Raw genomic sequence first — 24,904 nt, forward strand, 5'->3', positions numbered from 1 at the left:
TATCCATTTAGACCCACTTTCGGCATAATATTTGTTTTCCCTGGCAACTCTAACAAGAAACACCTGTTTTATTTCCATTAAGCCTAATCTGACAGAAAATCGACCAAATTAATCATGCTAAGGATCAGAACATAACCGAGACACTTAATGAAGACGTGGACAAATTGACAAAATGACTGATATACTTTGTAATTGGCTCAATAGTGAGCTGTCAATTTCCAAACATGTTGGTGAGTGAATCAGATAATTGTACTTACTACTAGACTAACCTACTAATATTTTGTCTTTGCTCATAACTTTTTTTTTTATCAATTTTAACTTAAAATTAACCATCTTTGTTTGTCATGGAATATGTTACACAGTTTATAAGGCTATGTAGCAATGGTCAAGTGTTGTAAGTAGTAACTAGCCTAGGCCAACATACATAATCAATGACTATTCCATGTCTTTCGCTTCAGCTTAAATATACTTTGTCCACTCTGGCCTTCTATATCACTATGTTTTCCTTTACAGATCAACAGTCCTTTGCACGAGACTTCTCGTCAGGTTTTTTAATTGGTGAAGTATTAAATAGATATCAGTTACAAGATGACTTTGATCAATTTTCACAGAATACGTAAGTTGTCATCTCATTAACTTCATAAATATTCATGAATTAAAGATACAATCCTCGCAGGAATGGAATTTAGATACAAAGTGTAGAAGATCTGTAAAGCTTGTTAAATGATCACTAAATGTGTTATTCTATAATTCTGATGTTAGATTGAATTTTTTTTCTTTCAGGCAATCAGATGCCAAACTCAATAATTTTACGAGGGTGGAGCCAAGCTTACATCTGCTGGCTATTCCATTTGATACAAACATTGCTCGAGATATTATGACAGAAAGACATGGGGTGGCTACAAGATTAATGTATCAACTATACATAGCCCTAAATAACAAGAAAAAAGCAAATCTTACAGGTGTTGCCATGGAAACAATGAGACCTGCTGCTCCTGCTAAGCTTAATGCTTATGAAACTCTGATGTATAGAGAGGTAATTTATGGAGAGCGATTTGTTTCATATATAAAGTTTATAAAACTAGTGACTTGTTGATAGTTTTACTAGATTGTTTTAATAAAACTATAAACCTTCTCTATTTCTCTCAATGTGTATTGTGATGTCATAATGGCTTTGATTTTAAGAATAGGATAATCCTGTTAGGATAATGAAATACATGTAGAGTTCCTTCCCTTTCTATGATTGTCAAGGCAAGATATTGTTTGGGTCACAATTATACCATTTTGTATTGTGATGTCATAATGGGTTTGCCTTGAGGAATGAAGTAAAAGTTTGGTAGTAGGTATGGAGAGATAGTTTACTTATTAAATTAGTACTTGAGTATTGATTGTTGATGTGCCTAAACATTAAGTCTACAGAGTTCTTTATCCATATTATAGTCAAGGCAATATATTATTGTGGACACATTATCTGCTTTGTATTTTGATGACTTCATCGTATTGTAAAAGTAAAAGATTGGCAAGGAGTTTGTTAAAAGGTTCTTAGTAAAAATCACATGGATATTGTGGTGCAAAATTTAAAAAAAAAAGGATAAATAATTGAAGTCTGTCTATTGTTTGTGTCCCAAGAGTTCTCTTCAGGAGGTAGACCACAACACAATTACCCTCATGTATTGTGATGTCATAATGACTTTGATTAGGCTGATTTCTGCTGACACTGCCCTTCAGTACTGTGATGTCATAATGATGTTATCTTAAGGTTGAGATTGGTAAAAGTTTAATGAGAAGGTAGTAAAATTTTCTTGAATAAAATCATTTTAAAACTGATTTTAAACCCTTGATCAATTTTTTTATTGATTCTTAAAAAGTCAATTAGTCTATAATTCATGCGTAGTTGCGTGAGAATCAACTATTGAAGTTTCATTAGATAGATGGTTCAATTTATTGATTTTCTGAAGTGATTAAGTTGTCATGGAATAGTCATTTATTATCTAGGATCAATTGATTTTTACCTGGCCAATTTACTTGTTAGCTTATCTAATTACCAATTTTCTGATTTTCAAATGTTCTAGAAAGACTTTTGTTTATTCCACAATTAGTGTGTTAGTGTTGTCTTATTGTTCAATGTTGAGATAAAAGAAAGCTTTAGTTTAGTTTTAGGATTACAGGGGCTGTTTTGATTCATTTTGGCAGGATAATATTTGTGTGTAAATCGAAACGAAATGTTTAGGTTAAAAGAAAATTGGATTTGTTTTTACAGAAATTGAAACAGAAGACTCCTAGACAAACAGATTTGAACCTTGAAGCTCTGGTGTCAAGATTCCACGAGAAACAGATTACAATGGAGAAAATAGAGTTTGAGAAGAGATTTATAGAAGAGGAGAGAATTAGAGTTGAACAACAAAATCAACGCCAAGCCTTGTTAGAAAGATCGAGAATTTTAAAATCTAAACAAAGTGAAATGGTGGCTAAAATACAGTAAGTTAAAATTATAAGGTTCTTTTTAGAGATATTTGGACCAATTTCATTGCTGCAGGTTTGAATTCGGATCAAAATAGATGTATCAAAATCTAAATGATGACTTGCATGTGACCTTCGTCACCAATTCTGTTTATTTTTCAGAGCTGCTTCTGTTCATATACCTAAACCACCAGCATCTAAAACAATTCGAGCTGCTGAGATCCGTAGAGAGAATTTGAAAAATAAAGAGGCAAAGGTACGTTTTGGATTATTTTTAATTTTGTGTGAAATGAGTGAATATGACTCCTTCAGTATTTCTTGTAATCTCAAATTAAATATGCTGTCTGGCATCGACTACGATTGGAATATAGGAATTATTTCAGTGCATTCTTTCAAAACCAATGATAATAGATTCATTTTAAATAATTTTTAAAAAATTTGCTGGGTGTTGCATAAAGTCCTGACACAATTCATTTCATTATTGAACAACAATGGGAGCCCCAGTGGTACAGTGAGTTAAATGATCGCTCATTAACCTGAAGGATGGGACAATAATCCGGGGCCCCGTGTGCTACAGACTATGCACTTTAAAGATCACTCGACAGTTGGAAATTGATAAGAGCAGGCTAATGCATTGCATCTTCATCAGCCCGAAAGGTGCAGAAAAGTAGGATGTAAAACTCCATTCATTTCACTTCATTTGATTAACAATATCTATATTGTACTATAGCAAACAATGGATTCTATTGCTGATTTTGAAGAGAAAATGAAGGTAATTTTACCTCCATCAAAACAAGATGATGATTTAAGGTACGATATAATATTTAGTTCTGTATTGACCTTGTTTCATTTAATACCAAAAGATATGCCTTACTTTACCAAGATTTTACTACGAAGGCCTAAAAACATTTAAAGATGATATCAGTGGTCCAGTTATCTGTTTTTATCCAATTAGATTTATTTTTATTTTGAAAATCTGGCTATTATCTTAATTAGTTTTCAAGGATTAATCAGAGTATTATTTTTTATTTCATATTTTAGTGAATCAATAGATCTGCAATATTTGACAACTAATGAGGATGATAAAGCAGTACAAGATACTATCAATTTAATTATTCCAACATCAAATGATGAGTATATTTCAAAAATACGAACACGTCTGCAGGAAGATGCCTCGGCCAGGGAGGAACGAGAAAAAAGACGGAGAAAAGTTTTAGTTGATCAAATGACAGCTCATGAAAATCAGGAGGTAAATATAATGATTGGTTTATTTTGATTATAAACTCATCTCAAACCGTGTAGATTTTTGCGTTATGTTTCCCTTGATTCATGGTTTCTGGTAGAAAAGAATAGAGGTGACAGTAAGAAATGCTAGAAATTTTGCTTTATAGTTATAGGACAATAAACAAAGACCCTGTGTGCAACAATCAGTGCATGTAAACGATCCCTTGGCCTTTGAAATTTGAAAAAGAGTAGGCTAAAATTTCGCTCATTGTATGGTATTGCCGTCATCATTATCAGGTGCAGGAAAGTAGGACATAAAACTCCATTCATTTCACTCATTTATTTATAAATGGTTTTTGTGTATATTCTAGGCTGCTAGAAGAGAAGAGATACTAGTCAATAGATTAATGAGACAATCTCAACAAGAACGTAGAATAGCTGTACAGTTATTACAAACTAGACATGAGAAGGAAGTTATAACACGTAATAGAATCTACAGAGAAAAACAATATGAAGAAAGAAGAAGGAAAGATTTTGAAGATGCTTTGAATAAAGAAGCAGTAAGTTTAGTTACTTTAACCCTTTTCAACATGAGCGTCTGCTGCCAAGTCACATAAGGTTAATGCTATAAGATTTTAGTCATATTACTGGGAGTTTAGGGTATATGATTCTATATTTCATTTACACTCCAAAGGGTTAGACATTTTTCAATGGTTGGATTTTGATCAAACAAGATGGGAATGTTTTGTCACTTTTTTGTTAAATTTTCATCAGGCATGCTGATGTAAATTAAATTTTAAATATGTTCATATGTTGTACAATTTTTCATTAGGAAATGGCCAGATTAGCTAAAGAAGAATATGAAGAACAGATAAAGAAAGATAAAGAATTACATGATCAAATAGCAGCAGAACGAGCTACTTCTAAATATCAAAAACATTATGATATGTGTTCTGATGTGGTGGATCAAATCGTTGATTTCTCATGTAAAGTAGCTGAATATCGAGAATTAACCAATAAGTATGTATACTAATTACTTTGCAATGTTAAATTAATTGTATGATGTGTTCTTCTAAAGAAAGGACTTTTAACTTTCAACTTAAAAATGAACTGGCTAAGGTCATGAAATAAGAAATAGAAACAAAGAGTTAGAGATGTGATCATAATGATGATTGTGATAGAAGATTAATTTTTCCATTAAAAATGATAAATAACTTAAGTCTAATATTGAACCGATGATTCTTTCTTCATTTGCTTGCAATGGTAAAGTAACTTTATTACCAATGAATCAAGAATGGTGTTATATAGTATTTATATTTTTTATCACCTGAATTTACAAATTTAATTTCAGTTTATTACCTGGTAAATTAATGAGAGAATGGACAGCATTATTTATAGCTGGTCAGCCATTGTTTGATAAACCTGTAGAGAGTACCGAGCCTACACCAGAACAAATTCTAGAAGCAGAAAAACAACTTTTATTAGATGAAGGAGATTTCATGGAATATAAGGTGAGTTAAAATATGATATTATACCGAAGTTCTATCTAAATAATCTGAATGGCCCATATTTACTATACAATTCGAAACTATACCTTTATAAGCAAGTCATAATATTTACTGATATTTCATGTTTAATTTCTTGATCGTCTTCTTTCTGTGTAAAATCTGAAGTTAAACACTTAAAACAGGAAGTGAACATCTTTTATTTCATTCCATTTAACCACCACATGATAATTTACTGTATTATAGAATATGGTAGGAGAATGGCAGGCACCAGACGTAATAGAAGCAGCAGCTCCACCTAGAGATAATCCTATAGTGGGTCATATTGTTCAGAGATTGTTCAATATAGTTCACCCTCCATCAGTAAGTATCTCAGTTTTAACAAATTGTCTCCCTTTAGTCTTCAAGAACTATGACAATAATTGTCTCCTTTTTTTCTTCAAGATCAATCTCAATAATTGTCTCCCTTTAGTCTTCAAGAACTATGAGAATAATTATCTCCCTTATGTCTTCATCAACTATGACAATAATTATCTCCCTTTAGTCTTCAAGAACTATGAGAATAATTATCTCCCTTATGTCTTCATCAACTATGACAATAATTATCTCCCTTTAGTCTTCAAGATCATTGTCAATAATTATCTTCCTTTAGTCTTCAAGAACTATGACAATAATTATCTTCCTTTAGTCTTCAAGAACTATGACAATAATTATCTTCCTTTAGTCTTCAAGATCATTGACAATAATTATCTCCCTTTAGTCTTCAAGAACTATGACAATAATTATCTCCCTTTAGTCTTCAAGATCATTGACAATAATTATCTTTTAGTCTTCAAGATCATTGACAATAATTATCTTCCTTTAGTCTTCATGAACTATGACAATAATTATCTTCCTTTAGTCTTCAAGAACTATGACAATAATTATCTCCCTTTAGTCTTCAAGATCATTGACAATAATTATCTCCCTTTAGTCTTCAAGAACTATGACAATAATTATCTCCCTTTAGTCTTCAAGATCATTGACAATAATTATCTTCCTTAAGTCTTCATCAACTATGACAATAATTATCTCCCTTTAGTCTTCAAGATCATTGACAATAATTATCTCTCTTTAGTCTTCAATAACAATGTCAATAATTGTCTCCCTTTAGTCTTCAATAACAATGTCAATAATTGTCTCCCTTTAGTCTTCAATAACAATGTCAATAATTGTCTCCCTTTAGTCTCCCTTTGGAGAACTAGAATTTGAATACCTCATTTGATTCCACATGTCAGATCATCTTCAGATTTGAAATTAAAGTTCATAATGCCATGATTACAGTTTTTTTCAATCAATTTCAGCCACCTCCACCACCACCTGAGTTTCCACCATTTCCTATTAAAGCTTGTATTCTGGGTAAAGTTTTCAGTGGTAAAACATCTTGTATCAACAAACTGTCAGAAGGTACATTTTTGATCTTTAATTTCTTGACATTTTATCGTTTAGTTATGTATAAAAACAATCAAATATGTCTCTTGCATCACTTAGTTGCTATACCTAGTATATATCAGTCTACTGGGTGAATATTATAAACAAAAGAATGAACGTAATAGCCTCTTTTCTGTATATTTTGTTATATAACATGTTTGCTGGCCTATTTTTATATCAAATATTTATTTGTTTTCTTGATTTTATTGCAGAACACAGGTTACAAGTTCTATGTGTTGATGTTTTGGTTGATCAGGCTGTTGAGGCTCATAAAGCTGGTGAAATAATAGAAATTACAGTAAGTTTGGTTTTATGACACCTTTGTTACAATTTATTCACAGTGGGACCTATCACTACTTTATATCAAGCTATGTCCAAACACCTATGAAATAGTTTTCCAAAAAAATGTGTTGAAAGTAAAAAAAGAAAGTACAAAATGATGTTATCTTTGTAGGAAGAAGAAGAACATAAAGAAGATGTTGTAGCAGAAGAAACACCAAGAACTGTAGAAGGTATGTAGTGAAATTATTTTTTAACCTGGCAAATCCCTCAAATATAGTCTACCTTTTGCCCCTTTTAATTTTTTTAGCCCAAACTGATGCTTGCCTTAAATGTATTATCTAGTGACTAAACATATTATACCCTTTGCTCCAATAGTGTTTGGTTAACCCTTGTTTCTTTTCTTCCCTTCCCTTAGTAAAGTATCCCTGTATTTTTGTAGCAACCCCTGATGAAGCCACCTCTAATGAAGCCACCCCTGCAATTGTTGGTAATGAATCTACACCTCCTCAACCAACTCCTTTATCTAGTGAAAATGTTGATGGTAATTTCTTAGTTGTTATCACACTCATAAATATCACAATTTTCTTTACAAATTTTTAAAATGGTTGATTTTTCTCAATACACTAAATAATCAAAACACTCCTGCCGGGCACATAAATTTTTTAACTTTTTCATATTATTTTCCAGTGAAAGATGATCATGTAGCAGCACAACCTCCATCAAATGCAGCATCACGTTTGGATAGTTCAGCCAGTGTTCTTAAAAAATCTAGTTGTAGTGTCAATAATGATAAACCACAGGTGAGACTGGCTTCTATCTATAATCTATTGCATTACATCAGCATTAATCATCGAGAATGATAATTGTCAAAAGATTATAGTCAGGGATAATCTTTCTGAATCTTATTGAATATGGATACTATTTTGTTTTGATTTGAAAAATTGTAATGATGGTTTAATAATTGTCTTTGTAGCCTACAGCAAGAGCTAAATTAGGAAGTAAAGTTTTCCGATTTTTGAAGAAAGGAAAACCAGTTGATGAACAGTTGATAGTAGATATCTTAGTGGAAGCTATCAGGTTAGACTACTGCCAAATTTATATTGACATAAGATCTGACCATTTATATTGAGATAAATTTGAATAATTAAAACATCAAATGACTTGTATGGTCATAAGTCCTGGCACTACTAGTATTCTGGGATGATTTGCAAGGGAAATTGTTTGGTGACTATTCAATATTGTATAATTTTGTATTTTTGATGTTTGTTTTGTGACCATCATGTCCTAGAAACACAACAGCTGTTAAGTTTTTTCAACTCTTTTAATTTGGGGCTTGATTTTTTCTCTAGGAGAGTTCCAGAAAATACAGGCTGGATTATTGATGGATTCCCACAAAACTATAATCAGGCTAAACTATTGGAGAAAGCATTGAGTGGATTTGAAGAGAAAACTAAGAAAGAACCTGAAAAGAGTTCAGGAAAGCAGAAGAGATCATCCCTGGTACCTGACCCCCGTCCTTCTCCCCCTGCCCCAGAACCAGCTAGTGGTATTAATGTTGTTATTGTACTAGATATTGATGATGAAGTTTGTATAAAGAGGGCTGCTGGCAGAACTTGTAAGTCAATTATACCTGAGCCTAATATTTAATAGTAATAATATGGCAAGAAAGATCAATCTGGGGCTGTTGTTAGAAAGTTGACAACTCTCACAATTGGCCAATATTATGACTTCATTAACCAATCAGTGTCCTTAATATTGTACATTGAGTAACAAAGTTACGTGTTTGACAACCAATCACTGATAATTCTAGGTTCTATACAGACAGGGGAACAGTTCCACCAAGAATTAAATCCTCCACCTGAAGGTAGTGCTACAGGTGTTGGTAAACAAGAACAAGTTATTCCAGTACAGGATATGGCTCATGATATGGAACAAATACAACATAGGTAAGGCCATTTATCTCCTGTGTATATCAGATACACTTCTTTACAGATGTAAATGATTAGAATCATACAATAGACAAGTTGTTAATATTCGTACGACATTTTCTAAGATCTTCTTACTTCGTTTTACAGAATAACAGGATTTGTTGATTCCTGGCCTAAATTAGAAAAATGGTTTACAAGATTTGGTACACTGAAGGTAGTAAATGCTGAAGCTGAAGAAAGAACTGTAAGGTTGGAGGTGGAAAAAGTCCTTGAAGATACTTTGAAAAAGGTATGATTTATTCTAAATGATGAAATACTCTAAAAAATTTTTTAAAACTTGTACAAAATTGAAATTGAATTTTCAACATTTCATTTCTTTATTTCTTTGCAAAATGCCCTCGTTGCATAGTGCACACATCATGTTGTTACATGTCTTTGCCAAAGAAGTAGAAAAGTAGGATGAAATTCTGTTTGTGATTGTTAATAAATTATCAGTTTCTGTGAAACTATAATAGTGTGTATGTTTGTAGTTACAAGGTGGTGATGAGGAAATCAAACCTGAAGAACTACCAGAGGAAAAACCAGAAGAAATTCCTGAACCTGTTAGTATAAACTTGTTAAAAACAATACTCAGATAATTCTTTATATTTTACTACATATCCCATTTAATCTTATGCTATGACAGTACTAAGAATGCAGTCAATTCTACACCAAATGATAGACGTGCATACTGATTTGTGAAGTTTTTCCCATTTCCCTGAAGTGATAGATGTTTTTGAATTACTTCCAGTCATAAGATTCACATACCTCTGGATCATTAATTGAAACTATAAAACTTCTAGTATTACATAAATTTATTTCTATTGCAGCCTCCTCCTGAGCCAGTTCCTGAAACACCAAAAGAACCAGAACCAGAGAAACCCAAATCACGTCCAGGATCAAGAGGCAGTAGATCAGGTTTGTCAAAGAAATTCCTCACATCAATCATATGATAAGAAATTTAGTTTTACCTTCAGTTATACACTATATATAATGTTCAAAAAGTTGGACTGAGACTTTGCTTTTTAAAGATTTTAACTGTTTTAAAGAAACATGCTAGTATAACATGGTTTAGATCAATTGAAAATATAAGAGTTGTTTACTTGAAATATTGAATGAAGCTATTGATATTTGTAGGATCTGGTGGTAAGAAATCACCCTCCAGAACTTCATCTAAAGATAAACGTGAGAAAAGTGCCTCACCAAAACGTAGTGCTAGTTCCAAATCTAAAAAATCAGATACAGCAGTTTCTAAGAAAGGAAGTAGAAGTAAGTATTACCTGTGTTTTTATTTTTAAATAGAATAATATTCTAGCTGAGTCTTCTCGAAACTATCTTAGTGCTAGCATGGACATCTTAACTTCCAACACTCTTTCAAGGGATCCTAGTGCTAAGATTGTTTAGAGAATATAGCCTGATTATTATTTCATTTAAAGCAGCAGCAAGGTTTATTTCTTATGAAAATGTAGACAGTAGCTAAATTTGCTACATTTCATATTTCTATACATTTCATAATTTTTTATACAATCTTTTATTTTTCCAGCATCTTCACCTAAATCACCATCAGGTAAAAGAAGTAGATCAGGAAAGAAAGGGAAAACACCTGAACCAGAACCTGAACCTGAACCAGAAATACCAACAGGACCACCACCACCATTACCTGGTTCAGAAGAATGGGAATTCGTTGATCAGAGCATTGAATTGGTAAGTTTTGATTGTAGAAGTTTCTGGATACTGTCTCAAACAAACTGATGCAATCAAATTTTGTAATAAGTGTTGTATTTCTTACTGTAAACTTACACTTAATGGCAATTTTTTATTGTAAATCTTTTGAGAAAGTAGGGCCTGTTTGCTATTTGTGTCAGCTTGCTTGTTATGTATTTAGTTTGCAACACCAAATCAGGGTTGCAGATGAGTTTTTTTCACTGGTAGATTGGACCCTTTAAATACTGTTGTATGGAACTTCCAGTATTTCTTTCTTTCAAGCTTAAAGGTATTAATTAATGATATCAACATAATGCAACCCATGATATGTATCCATGGTCCATGTTTTTGTAATAAAGGAATTTTGATTTCAGGACCTTGCTAAGATATTGGCTGAACATTGGGAAACAGTGGAGAAATCATATGTGAATAATAGTAAAAATGTTTTCCATAATATTAGAGATGAACGGGAGAATATCTATAGATATTTCTATCAAATGAGGTAAGATCGACTTTTTATAACATACTCAGTAATTTAAGGATTTTTTATAATATGGATAATATACATCCTATTTTGAAATTTAGTGAGCCTTTTAGCAGTCAAATATAGTACTTATTAATTTAGAGACACTTATTTGTATTTGATACTCTCTACAATACTTTATAATACAATATCCATTTATTTTACAGAAAAGATTATCTAGAATATTTGAGAAGACCCGATCACAAACAAGAATTTGTAACACAATGGCAAAAGGTAAAATCTTTTTGGTCAGAGCCATGAATTGTCCCTCCCCATTGTATTCTGTTGTGCTCTTTATGAACAGGATTGAAATGAAATAACGTAAATATCCTTTGCATTCTGTAAGTTTTCCTAGGCTTATACGAACTCTTAAATTCTTAATGCCCATCAAATAAGAATTTGGAACTCTTCTGATGAATGTAACCCAAACATTGTAGGATTATAATGAGGTATCTGATGATATGAGAGAAGATGAAGAAACTAAAGCTGAATTACATCAAAGAGTTGATGATTTACGTGAGAGGTTATGGAGTATTTGTGATGAGAGAAAGGAACAGGCTGAAAGGGAACGTGAAGCTATTATTAATGATGGATGGTTAGATGATAGATTAGGTGTTCTCAGTAATCAATATATTACTCTCATGCAGGTAACATCATTTCATCTATATTTTACAAAGATAAGGTTTGGGGAATCCATTCTTGAAAATATGTTTTTTTCAAATTATTTATGGCTGGAACTGCTGACTTGTTCATGATCACTTTACATTCTTATTTGACTGAAATTATAACCCTTCACTACATTTCTGCTGCAACCAGGCAAATGCAGATTCCTGGCGGTATTGAATCCAGTAGACACCATTTTCTTCTTCTCAATTTGATCTTTATTATGTTTCAGACTGAAGTGGACAGGTTCCAGGATACAGTCAGACTATTAAAAGATTATTATCGTGGTATGGATGGTCAAATTCCAGATGAATTAAATCAGAATTACGCAAGAATACCTTTAGTTGAGGTAAGACATTTCAAAATGATCCAGGAGTGAGAAAATTCTGCTTGATCACTAGTTTTCAAGAACTCTTTTGGAGAAAAGTGTATTTCAGTTAAGAAAAAAAAATTCAGCATGTGCATCAGGTTCCAAGAGCATTCATCTTTTAACAGTTTTTTGTTTCCTTATTTATTAAAACATGATAATTAATTATTTCTAGCTGCCATTAGACAGACCTGAATCACCTGATAAAGTCAGTGAGACAGCTTCTACTCCACCAGTTACTGATGAACAACAAACAGGTGCCCCCAAATCAGATAGATCCAAATCACCAAGAGCTAAATCACCAAGAGAAAGTCGTTCAAAATCTCCTAAAGATGGTACCAAATCACCCAAAGAATCCAGATCTAAATCTCGAACACCATCAGCCAAGAAAAGAGATAAGAGTAAAGAAAAAGAAAAGGTTGCTGAATATCAACCTCCTAATTTTGATAATGATGGACCAAGAAAAAGGTAGGCCTTCCAATGCCTGAATAAAGTCCAGAAAGTGACAATTCAATGAAGTAGACATTAAATGTCCAATTTTATCCAGATCTGTTTTGTAAATGTATAAACTCTATAAAACTTTTTTACATGAGAACTAAACTTTATGCCTATAATAAAACTGTCGAACTTGTACTTTCTTTTTGATGTAGCAATGGACAGGTTTACAATGAATATTTGTTGTTTTCAGGATCCCGTTGATACCAAGACGTCCAGTGTCCCCTGATCCTGATGCCAAGACAGGAGCTGGTAAAGGTAAACCAGAAAAGAAAGCTGGTAAGAAGGATGATGTACCTGGCAGTGAAAGTCCAGCACCACCTGTTGATTTTGATGAAAAGTTGATAGTCGATTCTGCTTCAACAGCTGTCAGCTTTATGTCTCAGATGGTGAGTTGTTTTCTTTTGTTCCGCTTATGGTATCATCTAATGTATTTTGTAAAATGTATTGATAGAATTTGCAACAGAGTTATCAATTAAGTATTTTAAATTTCAAAATTTCAGTCTTGAATACCTATATGATATTGGTCATATTTATGAGTAATAAGATAATGGAATCAGTACTGTTACATCTTTTTATGTATTCTTATAGATGTCTACTGAATTAGCCGCTAAAGAGGCTGAAGAAGAAGCAGAAAGACAAGCTGAGATTGAGAGGGAGAAAGAACGAGAAAGAGCAAAAGCAGCTGCAACCAAGAAACCAAATAAAAAGGGAAAAAGTAGAAGTCCTTCACCTTCTAAGAAAGGAAAGAAAGATTCTGAGCCAGCTGCTACACCCCCTCCTGGTAAGAAACAAGTTGAAGACTTTTTCAAAGAATGACTCAGATCGTTGACAATGGTTGGGAGAGAACTGTGTTATATCCTCTATGTTTATTTTTAGTAACTGAAGAGCTGAGTGAAGAAGATCAAAGGAAGAAAGAAACCAAGGAGAAGATGAGACAAGAATATTATTTCGCCATTGCTGAGGAAGGTAGGATTTCAATTTGTTTATTTTTTCATTGAAAGGTGTCGACAGAAAATTTGATTATGTAAGCATATATGTAGCAGAATTATTATGAAAAACGCCAATTGTATTAAATATCCCTCAGTTTTGTCCTGTCACATATTTTAACTTCATTGTGAATTTATTGTAGAAAATGCTGCTAAAGTAAGAGTTGAATTGATCAAGTGTATAACACTATTAGTTCTACAAGATTTAAAGGTGAAAGCAGAGAATGTTTATAAAGATATGAATGACTGGCTTGGTGCTAGATTCCTCAAAGAAATGGAAAGGTAAGTCATTAAGATAAAATGATTGATAAGGGTACTCTATTGTGACTTCAGGTCTCCAGAGATACTTGGGCGAAGAGCCCTTCCAGTGAAGGAGACTATCCATTAGGAACCTGGATCCAAATGGATGTATCATAATTCAAGCCTACCGTGATGTTTTTTTTTATTCTGTGGACATCAGGGACAGGGTACATTCTGATATAATGATATGTACTCTGTATACAAATTGATGTTCCCCTGCTCTATCAGCGATGAACATGTTCTGCATCATCAATACATTTTTGTAGGCCCATCAGGATTAAGTATATGAGCCATAAATTTTATATTTTAGCATTGACCAACTGTCTGAGACCATGAGATTTGGTATTGAAAATAAGGAAAAGATTGAGAAGGAATTATTATTGGATCAGGAAGATTTTATGCTCAATGAGGTTGGTACAGATTTCTTTTTCATAAACCTGAATATGTGTCTGAAAGCTTTCTTTTAGGCTTTCGGATTTTGCTTTGGGATTAATTGAGTGCAAAGACAAGAATGAACTGATCTGTACCATTGAAATTTTGGACAAATATATACCAATATCATCAATAGAAGCCTAATTTAAAATTGAATTCTAATTTAGGATTATACAATATTTAAAATGGAGAGAGAGATGGAAGATAAAACAGTGAGTGATGATGTATCACAATCAAATCACGATCACTATTTTTTATTTTACAATGCATCTCCACTTACAAAACTTGCTTCACTGAGTAGTCATGTAGACAATAGCCAAGCATGTTTGTGTGAATTTGAATGTATTAGCATGTGATATATGTATGCTTAAAGACATTTGAACCCTAATAGACAAAGAATGCACAATTTTATATTATGTATAATTATGTGGCTGAAAGAGCACCCACTGATGCTGAAAGTTTTGAAATCACATGCAATAGAATCGATATATAAAATTTTCTTCATTTCTAGGATCTGAGAGTATTAAAGTCATCATCTAGTGTTTACGAGGTGCATGAAAAAGAAAATATGGCGGAGCTGTTCACTGTGGATCAGTTGTTAAACCTATTGAAACAGGTACTGTAAATTTGTAGTAATTCAAACGCCATCTGATATGATTTGCTTTGTAAATAAAAGGTGTCTTGAATTTAAATGAACAAAGTATGATATAATACAGAACAAAGTATGATCTAATAAAAGTATGATCTAATACAGAACAAAGTATGATTAATATAAAACAAAGTATGATTAATATAGAAATTAGATATTATAAAGAAAACAAAAGAGATAAAGTGGTTTTATTAGAACATTACTTTTTTATCTAATAGTACAATACAAGATACAAAATCAAAAATAATGTTCCACAGAAAAATTATTAGGTTTTTATATTTGATAATTTAGCTGTATATTTGTATTTTTCAGTTCCTGGAAATAGCTCCTAATGGTGTATTATCTAATAAAGGTTTTGTAGAAACATTAGAGAATATGGTTTCAGTAAGTTTTGGTATGGAAACTTTACCTGATCAATGGATGAATATTACTACAACACAGGTAGGCATCAATAATAATTCTTATTTTTTACCTCACTTTACTGTACTGAACATACTTGCTCCTCTGAAAAAAAAGTGGCAATACCACTGGACCTGGTCGGTTGTAAATATTGGTGTGATAACTTACTGATATTATCAGTTCTTAATTTCTTCACTCTTCTTTAAGATTCAAGAGATTGGTAATAACTTAGCTAATGATACTGAGTATGTAGATTATAGAAGATTTTTATTAGCCTTAACCAGACCAATACCCACGCCAACACAAGCTGAATTACTAGAAACTTTAATTCGATTTGAAGAAATGGATCAGAAACTGACTGGTGCTGTTACTAGAGAACAATTTGATAGGGTAAGTCAATAGGTAGAATCTAGATTGAGGTTTGACTGAGGGAATATGTAAGAAGAAATCTTAGATGTAAACATTACGGTGGCATCATTTCTATGCCTTGTCGGAAATCACCACTTGATAATTTCAAATTATTGGAGACTAAAGGGAGATAATTCAGACCTTATTTTTTTTAATGATCAGTTCTTATATCTAGAATTGTCTTTTATCTTATGCACATTATCTTCAGTTTTTAACATTTGATTTTAAATGATGGAGACTAAAGGGAGATAATTCAAATCCTTTTAAGGATCAGTAAAGTATAAACAGTTATTTAGCATTATCCATGATGCACTGGTTTTTAGCTTTTCACATTCTGTCTGACCTTTATGATAATCTGTTTCTTCAGACTGAGTTATGGTTCCCATTTGATGATAGTATAGAAGAAACTGGTTTTGATAGATTAAGAAGATTAAAAGGAGCTTTATTTGATATTTTTGGTAATCTGTCATCTTCACCATGTAAACTAGATTATATTAGTCTGGTGAGTTCTTATTTACTTTTAATTCTAAATGTAAAAATCTAAGAAATATTTTTTTTAACAAATTGTAACAATTTGTCCACCTCCTCTTTAACAACCTCAAAATGGTGTTTTATCAAAAAATGCACTTGAAGCAAGAGTAAATGAAATAAATGGTTTTCCTTATGTATTTCAGTTGATGTATTTTAGTGCTGTACCTAATTCACATGAAGGATTTTTAAGAGCTTTAAGTGTTGCTTCTGGTTGTCACATGCCAAGATTAGCTAAACCTACTGCTTCAACAACTGCTGGTACTAATCTAGATCATTCAGCTGATGAAGGAGGGTAAGTTTTGATGTATATTGTTCACGATCAATAATTTCAAATTCAAATCATCAGATTACAATTTTCTGTTTTTATTTGTGGCTTCAGGATTTTTCCTTAAGTACTTATCCTTTAATGACCTGTAAAATAACCAAGAACTCTCTATTTAAATTTTAGCCGTGTGTCATCATCGATATAATTTTTTTTATAATTTCAGTTTATTACCTGAAGGATTAGATGTAGAAAAAGATGAAAAACATGTTGAACCTCCTATGACAGGAGAAGTTATACCTGAAAATGCTATTGATGCTAAAGTGCCTTTAGATGCATTGTACAAGGTAAACTTACATAGTTTCAATCCTATCCTGAATTGTTTGACTTAGTTTCAAATCATGTCTAAAATTTAATATTATTTTGTATTAAAGAAGTCCATTGAAAGCTGCTCAACAAACATATTTAATACAACTTTATATTTCTAACAGGTATTACATCATGGTGAAAGTACACAAGGTGATAGTCATAGATATACTGTTGGTACAGATCCTGAAGAAAATACTTCTAAGGTAAAGGTTGTTTTATTCTCTTGGTTTCCAACCATGACTGCAAGCACCTCAGAAGCATACTTCTCCCAGATATCATAATCATAAAGGTTAGGGTGTATCAAAAGTCCAAGGATCAAGACAAATTGGTTTCTATATGAAATCATCTGTTCAAATATGTTTTCAGGAGAAGTTAGCCACTGTGTATGTTGAACTAGGTAGTGAAGATTTAGAACCAGTATTATATAGAGTATTAATAGAACATCCTCTTATACAAGATATAGTCACTGCTTGTAAATCATTTAAAGCTTTGGTAAGTACTTATTTTATGTACATATTACAGCTTAATTTAATTGTGTTATAATGTGTGCTTCAGTGGTGCAGCCCCGAAAGAGTTTTTCAGATATTTCGCCCCCCGTGTGGATGTTGACCTGGCTCCACCACTGGTGTGCTTTATCAAAAAGTCCTTCCAATTTTGATCTGTTTTGTCAACAGTATGCATCTAATAAAATCCTTAATGTTAGATGGTCATGAAAACACTGGCTTAATTACAAGTAAACATATCTTTTGCATATGATTATAATTTAGTTAGAACATCCTGTGTAATCTGTATATTTTTCTATATTTCAGGATTTAAAGACTATACTAGCTAGTACTGTATCTGATAATATAGATGCTACCAGTACCAAAACATTAGAATAAATTCTCTGGCTAGATTCAACCATTTCCATACTGTGATATCCATAAATTATCAGCATTTTATTGTCAATTTTTAAAATTAATTGTTATGTTTGAAGGCTATTTATATATTTTTTATTGTAAACCTAATACAAATTAAACTGAAAGTGTTGATATTTTAATATGTATTGCATACATCTGTAACAAAAGCAAGCATCCTAGTAATAGGTATATACCCAGCGAAATATTGAGCAAATTTCAGCCATCTGTTTCACTTTTTATTACGTCACTCAAACAGACTGGACTCATTAAGATAACTATTTTAATCCCTCTATTCATCCTCACAACTTCTGGAAAGACATTGCCCAATATCAGGTGTGGGCAGGAAGAACACAACTATTTTTATATAAAATTTTATTTGAAGTTGAAATGTATGATTTTAATATTTGAAAGTCACTGACCAGATCTACATTACAAACTTTAAAAACTATTTTTGAATTTACATATAACTAAAAATTCTATTTGAATGTGACCAATAAAAACAATGCATAAACAATGAAATTTCTGCATTCATTACTGTTTAGACTACATAGGTCAATAAAAATGTAAAATGGTGAAATATTTATTCCATAATATTGTCTTATGTTTGAAAATTGATGAAATATTTCTGAGCACTAATCTGGCGATGGGTCTATAAAATTATTCTTTAGGAGCTTCTGGTGGGTTAGCTGCTTCTTTGTCTTTATTTTCTGGAGTGCTTTCTGGTTTACCATCAGGTTTCTCTTCTGTAAAATATTATTAAAACTTGTAAAGGACTTTGACAATGGAGGCTTGAATCTAAGATTTCAACTCCTTGAAATGTTTCTCTAACCTGATGCTTGGACAGGTGCAATTTATGTCTTGTCTCAAATTGGCCTTCTGATCAAAGTATTGTTCTCAACCCCCTTTGAGATACTCTTGGCATATAAACTACTTTAATTGGAGGATTTGAGTTTATAAATCATTACAAAAATATATCTTTATTCAAATATTTACATTTATTACAAATTTCAATCAATTAGTACCTTTCTTGTCTGTAGTTGTCTCTATCTTGGCATCACTGAAAATAGAAACCATGCCAAAACTTAGTATAAATGATAAGAAGAAAAGTCATTGCATTCAAAATTTAACTTGAGCTGAAAGTTTTTCATACTTATGTGTTGACAGAAGGGTATTCATTTATTGTAATATAATGAACTGATCATACAAGGATGTTAGAAATGAATATTATCTTAGAATGTGACAAATATTGGAAATATACTCACCCTTTCTCAGTGATATTTTTTGCTCCATCTTCTTTTTCTGTTTCTTTCTTGGTTTCCTTTTCCTTTTCTTTCTCAGCTGAAAAAAAATTGATACACTTGTCAGACTATTCTTTCTGTCTTCAAATGCTGAAAAGCATTTTTATTAAAAGGATTTGAAAGTGGTTTCTATGTCTCTTAGACACAGTCCCTTTCTGAACCATTTTGTCTAATGTTTTTAAATGATCAGCAAGATACATAAATCAAGAATCAAATAAAAACCTTTTTCAGCATCTGCCTTCTTCTCTTCATCAGTTCTAGCTCGTTTGGCTTTAGGTTTGTAATTCTGTCTATCTTTTCTACCTCCTTCTCCTTCATCTTCACTATCAGAGAATTCTTCTTCACAGGCAATTCTCTTATCACTAGCTCGAACTGTCAAAATAAATTTATCAAAGTAACAATACATTTCTTGGTTGACAGAATTCCAGAACATTGCTTGGAATGTAGAAATGGAATTTAAGACTCAAGGAAATTATTTGCAGTGGTAGTAAGGAGAAAATAGTTACTTACTGGAGATTCTTTCATCTGGATTGTCTTTGTCTTCATCATCACTTTCTTCATTCAATGCATCTTCTGGTATAGCTAAAAACAAGAATGATCATGGTTTATCTTATCAGAAACTTGTTCCAAATGTTCCAAAAATCATACTTTCAGGAGTCACAAGAAACCCTTTAATGTTTAATGTCGCTTGCAGGCACTGGCTGTGATACCAGAAATTTTCTAACCACCAATTTGACTGTTGGTAATGAAAAAATAGATAGCCAAGACTAACTTACGTTGCATCTGGACACCAGGAGCATGTGGTAACATTCTGAGATTTTCAAATAATCGAGTTCTGAAATTAAAAAAACAATATTGATTTACAAATGAAATAGGTTTTGTCAAGCACATAAAAGTTTGAATGATTATAGCAAGTTTTAACATAATAAACATAAACCATTAAATCCTGTGATTAAGAGATGACTTACTTTATTTTGTCCATGTATTCTACGGTATTTTGATTTGCCATGTTCGATTGACTGATATGTAGTTTAAAATCTGGTCCATAATATTCAAAATAATCATTGTATGGTAATTCTGAAAAAAATAAAGAATAATACCAGATGCAAAATAGACAACTTGATAACATGTAGACAATCGCACATCAAGTGATAACAACCACTTTTCTTTTATAAATGAACAGAACATTTAGCTCCTGTATACTTATATTCACAATGTCATAGAGTAAACGATTTTTTAAAGTTTATATTTGATATATGAATACAGATCCCTGCAATGAAAATCTTACATCCTTTACTACAAGATGAATTCAATTCTCTTACCATTGGCTATTTCTACATTGAGTGCTATTGATGTTTCATATGTCCAACATCTAGCAACATTTCTGATGGTATAGCCTCCTCCACCTAATAATAATATTGGTAAATTCCATTTCTTCATAAACTCTACACATTTACCATGACCTAGAGTAAACAACAAAACATTTCAGGTGAAAATACAGTTCTGTTAATGAACATTTTAAGAGAAGAAATCAGTTCTCTATTGAAGGGACGATACGTGACTACAATGTACAAATTTATTCTGAGCACAAAAGTCATATAATAAAAATCAAAGTCTTACCACTTAATGTGAGATTGAAACAGCCCAGTCTATCACCAGATAGAGAGTCGGCACCACACTGTAATACTAGAGCACTAGGTTGATACATATCCATAACTTTAGTCATTACCTACAATAATAATAATTATAAATATTATATTTCAATCCTCTTACTATGTTGTTGGCAAGAAATAAACTTACATCAAAAGAGAAACACAATAAAGTTAGACTAAGTGGAATAAATAGTCAAGTGCAGCTCAGGGCAAAACTCAAAATAATGGCGAAAGTTTTATTTGACATCAATGTTTAATATGTTCCTAAAGAAAAAAAGATATTCTTGTCATACGCAAGTATAACTAATTTGTACTTAAATATGAAAACACATACCGGTTTAAAAATAGTTTCATAATTTTCATCATCAATACCATCTCGTAATGGGAAATTAACTGCGTAGTATTTTCCTTTCCCTGCACCGATATCCTGAAATTATTTTACTTAGAATATTTTCAAGGTTTCAAGGCTTCAATAACAGGATTAATGTTCTGCTACTAGTTGGTGGATCTATTTGTGACCCTGAGAATAACATATTCATATGCTACAACCATTCTTCATAAATGATGATTTGAGAGTTTCTTCAAAAATTCTTGAAAACTTACCCTTAAATCTCCAGTACCAGGAAAGTATTCACCATATTTATGAAATGACACAGACATGACTCTATCTGTAGTATAAAAAGCTTCTTCCACTCCATCACCATGATGGATATCAATATCTATATATAATACTCTCTGATGATATCTACAATAATTATAATGTATTAAGTTTATATAGCGTTCACAACTCAAACTATTCATTTATATTTAATGGCAAATATACAATGAAGGAATATGGTAGCTGACACATTTACTGGGATGCCTGGGACTATTATGTTCAAATGAGAATTGTATTATATGCATATCATGATTCCTAATATGGGTTTGAATAGAACAGTTTGAAAAATACATTAGAAAAAAACCAATAACAAAAGTACATACTTGAGTAATTCTAAAATAGCTAGCACTATATCATTAACATAACAGAAACCAGATGCTTCAGATTTTTTAGCATGATGTAAACCTCCTGCCCAGTTTATTGCAATATCAGCTGCTTGTTTGTTTAATTTCACAGCTCCAGCTACAAAAATAAACAAAAACTATTCATTAAAATAGATTACAGGGGTTGGAGCCAACACAGGACCGACTCTCGAAAGCACTGGGTATGGCATAGAAAATAACTTTTAGCAGTTTTTGTGATGAAGGACAGTTAAAACAACTTACCCACTGAGCCTCCGGTGGATAACTGACAGAACTCATACATTCCATCAAATACAGGACAATCCTCCCCAACATTAACTAAAAATAAACAAAAAAATACACAGGAGTTTTTAAATTGTATACATTTACAACCTGGCTGCAGAGAATTTTTGAATCGTTAAACAATTCGAGGAATAACCCTTCTACCTTATAAAGCATGCTATATAAAGAATATATTCTATAAATTCTTACATCTCTGCATCTGTTTGTTATATTCTGACATATTGTCTGGTCTAATACAGCGTAAAAATTTTATATAATCATCACTATGAAATTTAGTTATTTCTTCTGCTGTAGCTTTATGTGGTCTCTGAAAAGGGAAAAGAAGAAAAGTTCAATTAAGCTTAAAATAAAATCTTTTATAAAAAGTTCTAAACTTATTGATTGTAATTGTCAAATGTATAATCTAATTTCTTACAATAATGGCCAAATTAACACAATTAACAAAATCTTTAAGTAATAAAACAAAAAACACATTTTTTTTTCAATACTTACATAAATTTCCATCTTTCTGTAAAGACCATAATTCAAAACCAAGTTATGGGTCATCCTTATTCTGTGTGGTTTCATGGGATGACCCTGGCCATAATAATAGTTCCCAATATCGCCTGAAAAACAAAGTCATTAGTAATGAACGACCTTCTTTTGTACTTTGAAATACTGATTTATGTCTTTTATCCTATCTGTTGTTACAATTAAGCTTCTCAGTATCAGTTTAAGTGTCAATTTATTGTAAGAATTTTTGACAGTGAAGGGAATTACCCTTGTCTCCATAACTATTACATCATCAGCAGCTTAGCTTTATTTCCAACTAATGTCGAACAAAATATTTGTTAAGTATACTTCACTTTTTAGCTTTCATTTTAATATGCTAATTCATCTTCATATGGAGGCTGGTCCAACAAGGAGAAGAATAGGCAAATTTGGTTTTAAAAATTTTAAAATAATTTTCTAAAAAGCTATCTTTTGAAAAATTAACACGAAATTATGAATAAGAGAATGGATTGCAGTACCAACTCCACAATTTTCTGAATTCCATACAAACAGGAAGAACAAAAGAATTTAATCTCATGAAATAAACATAAAAGCCTACAGATTAATCTGAAGCTTTCAATTTTACACAACCTCACAATAAAAATGTTGGTTGCTCATAATATACTAAAATGAAGATCATGAACAATGCAAACAAGTTTATTGCTTTCCATGCCTTATGGCAAGAAATGCATTGCAATCAAGTTTCCTGGCCTTCCATACATTCTGACCAAAACTACATTGCAATCGAGTTTACTGGCTCACCGTACTTCAATAAATCACAAAATTTCAATATTTGAACACTAAAAGATTGCTAATTGGTAGCTACTTTAAAAAATAACTCTTCTTCCATAACAGTGTAAATATTGGACACTTAATTCACATACTGACGCTGCACTCAACTACAATACAATGCATTCGAGTTTGATGGGCTTCCGTACTTTTCAATTTGTAAACATTTATAAGTCATCTGAACATCATTCAATAAGAAAACACATTTGTCAGTTAAAATTGCACAATATTTTGATCACAGATGTCCATAGCACATTTATTCACCAAAATGCGCCACAAAGGCGCATTATTATCCAACAAAATGTTTCTTTTTTCTGCTTGACACGGTTTCAATTTTCATTTCTTCCAAAAGAAAGAAAGTTTTGGACACTGACATAAAATAAATCAGAATAACTCAGGATCCCATAACTCGAAATAACCAAAATAAATATTTCTGAATATCTACTCACCGTCGTAATAATAACAGCATTTCTTTTTGTATGCTTGCGAAGAAGTCATTGTCTTTGTATAAAATTTGCAACACGATTGAATTTAAGATGCGCTTGTTTTAATGCCAAATTACTACAGTGGCGTCCCCTGGTGATTGTTTCCCCTTTAAAAACAATGACGTCATTATTTGACAAGTGTTTGGATTTTAAACAGAGTTCTCCCCCTTTGACCACAAAAATAACTCTATAGTTTTTGTTAATGAAAACTATTGTATTTATCATTAGTAAAAAATTTAGTGCACAATTTATGACTTTCATTCGATGAAAAAATTCCTAAAAGAATAAACTAATGATATTGACAGTTTCTCACTTTGAAACTGAGCTGAGGGGGACTGTGAATATAACTTTCCGATAATATTAAACCCCGTTATCTCACATAATACCTTAAATCAGGTTTTATGAACCAAAATTATTTATTTGACTGACAATTTGGCATAAAAGCCTTTTTTACAATTGAGCCCAAACATTAAGTGAACCCTGCCCCACCCCGCTCCCTCATAGCTAGGGGCATAATAATGTTCCAATTACTCTAATCCCCCACATGACTAAAGTCCTAAAGAACCCACAAAGGGACGCCCGGGCGCTCTACAAATTTAGGCAGAATATTTTTATTTAAAACTTTCATATAGCCTAAGGTAAAGGTACACAAATCTTGAGATTTTGGTCTTTAAGTTTTCGTTAATGTGAGCCCCACGTACTTAAAAATCAGATATATACCCTTTAAAAATGGGGTTAGTAGCAGGAGTATACATATAGCCGTAGCGTAGCCCCTATACTAGACTACTTCGAAATTCAACACGAACATTTATTTTAATATGTTATGAAATTCTGCTAAAAACTAGCCTAGTGAAGGAAGCTGTAGGCCTACAACAGCATGACATTTCAAGTAAGGGGCGATAACTCAAAATCCCTTAAATCATCTCCATAGTACGCCTAATTACACCAA

The 24,904-nt window shown here is 32.0% G+C and overlaps 2 protein-coding genes across 2 annotated transcripts; one reads left to right on the plus strand and one right to left on the minus strand.

The window, feature by feature from the left end:
- Window positions 1–172: 172 nt before the first annotated feature.
- On the plus strand, window positions 173–17,542 carry LOTGIDRAFT_120497 (hypothetical protein; the record flags this gene model as incomplete). The annotated part of the gene is made up of 37 exons (XM_009058502.1): window positions 173–230; window positions 514–616; window positions 784–1,036; window positions 2,261–2,478; window positions 2,623–2,720; window positions 3,465–3,709; window positions 4,056–4,244; window positions 4,517–4,704; window positions 5,036–5,195; window positions 5,436–5,552; window positions 6,533–6,635; window positions 6,872–6,957; window positions 7,317–7,496; window positions 7,915–8,018; window positions 8,291–8,556; window positions 8,767–8,887; window positions 9,017–9,158; window positions 9,418–9,471; window positions 9,739–9,817; window positions 10,046–10,171; window positions 10,452–10,612; window positions 10,987–11,114; window positions 11,303–11,369; window positions 11,573–11,782; window positions 12,031–12,173; window positions 12,854–13,049; window positions 13,252–13,444; window positions 13,540–13,629; window positions 13,793–13,931; window positions 14,260–14,359; window positions 14,893–14,997; window positions 15,343–15,471; window positions 15,637–15,819; window positions 16,205–16,339; window positions 16,512–16,660; window positions 16,857–16,990; window positions 17,307–17,542. The coding sequence occupies 37 exons, from the start codon at window positions 173–175 to the stop codon at window positions 17,540–17,542; spliced, it is 5,388 nt and encodes a 1,795-aa protein (XP_009056750.1).
- Window positions 17,543–19,374: 1,832 nt separating this feature from the next.
- On the minus strand, window positions 19,375–23,968 carry LOTGIDRAFT_178649 (hypothetical protein; the record flags this gene model as incomplete). The annotated part of the gene is made up of 13 exons (XM_009058503.1): window positions 19,375–19,568; window positions 19,707–19,778; window positions 19,973–20,031; window positions 20,165–20,273; window positions 20,519–20,659; window positions 20,817–20,925; window positions 21,183–21,275; window positions 21,452–21,593; window positions 21,830–21,968; window positions 22,112–22,186; window positions 22,340–22,457; window positions 22,643–22,755; window positions 23,920–23,968. 13 exons carry the CDS (start codon window positions 23,966–23,968, stop codon window positions 19,375–19,377), a joined length of 1,413 nt encoding a protein of 470 aa, XP_009056751.1.
- Window positions 23,969–24,904: the final 936 nt, after the last annotated feature.

Source organism: Lottia gigantea, assembly GCF_000327385.1.
Source record: "Lottia gigantea unplaced genomic scaffold LOTGIsca_34, whole genome shotgun sequence".
Taxonomy (NCBI): domain Eukaryota; kingdom Metazoa; phylum Mollusca; class Gastropoda; family Lottiidae; genus Lottia; species Lottia gigantea.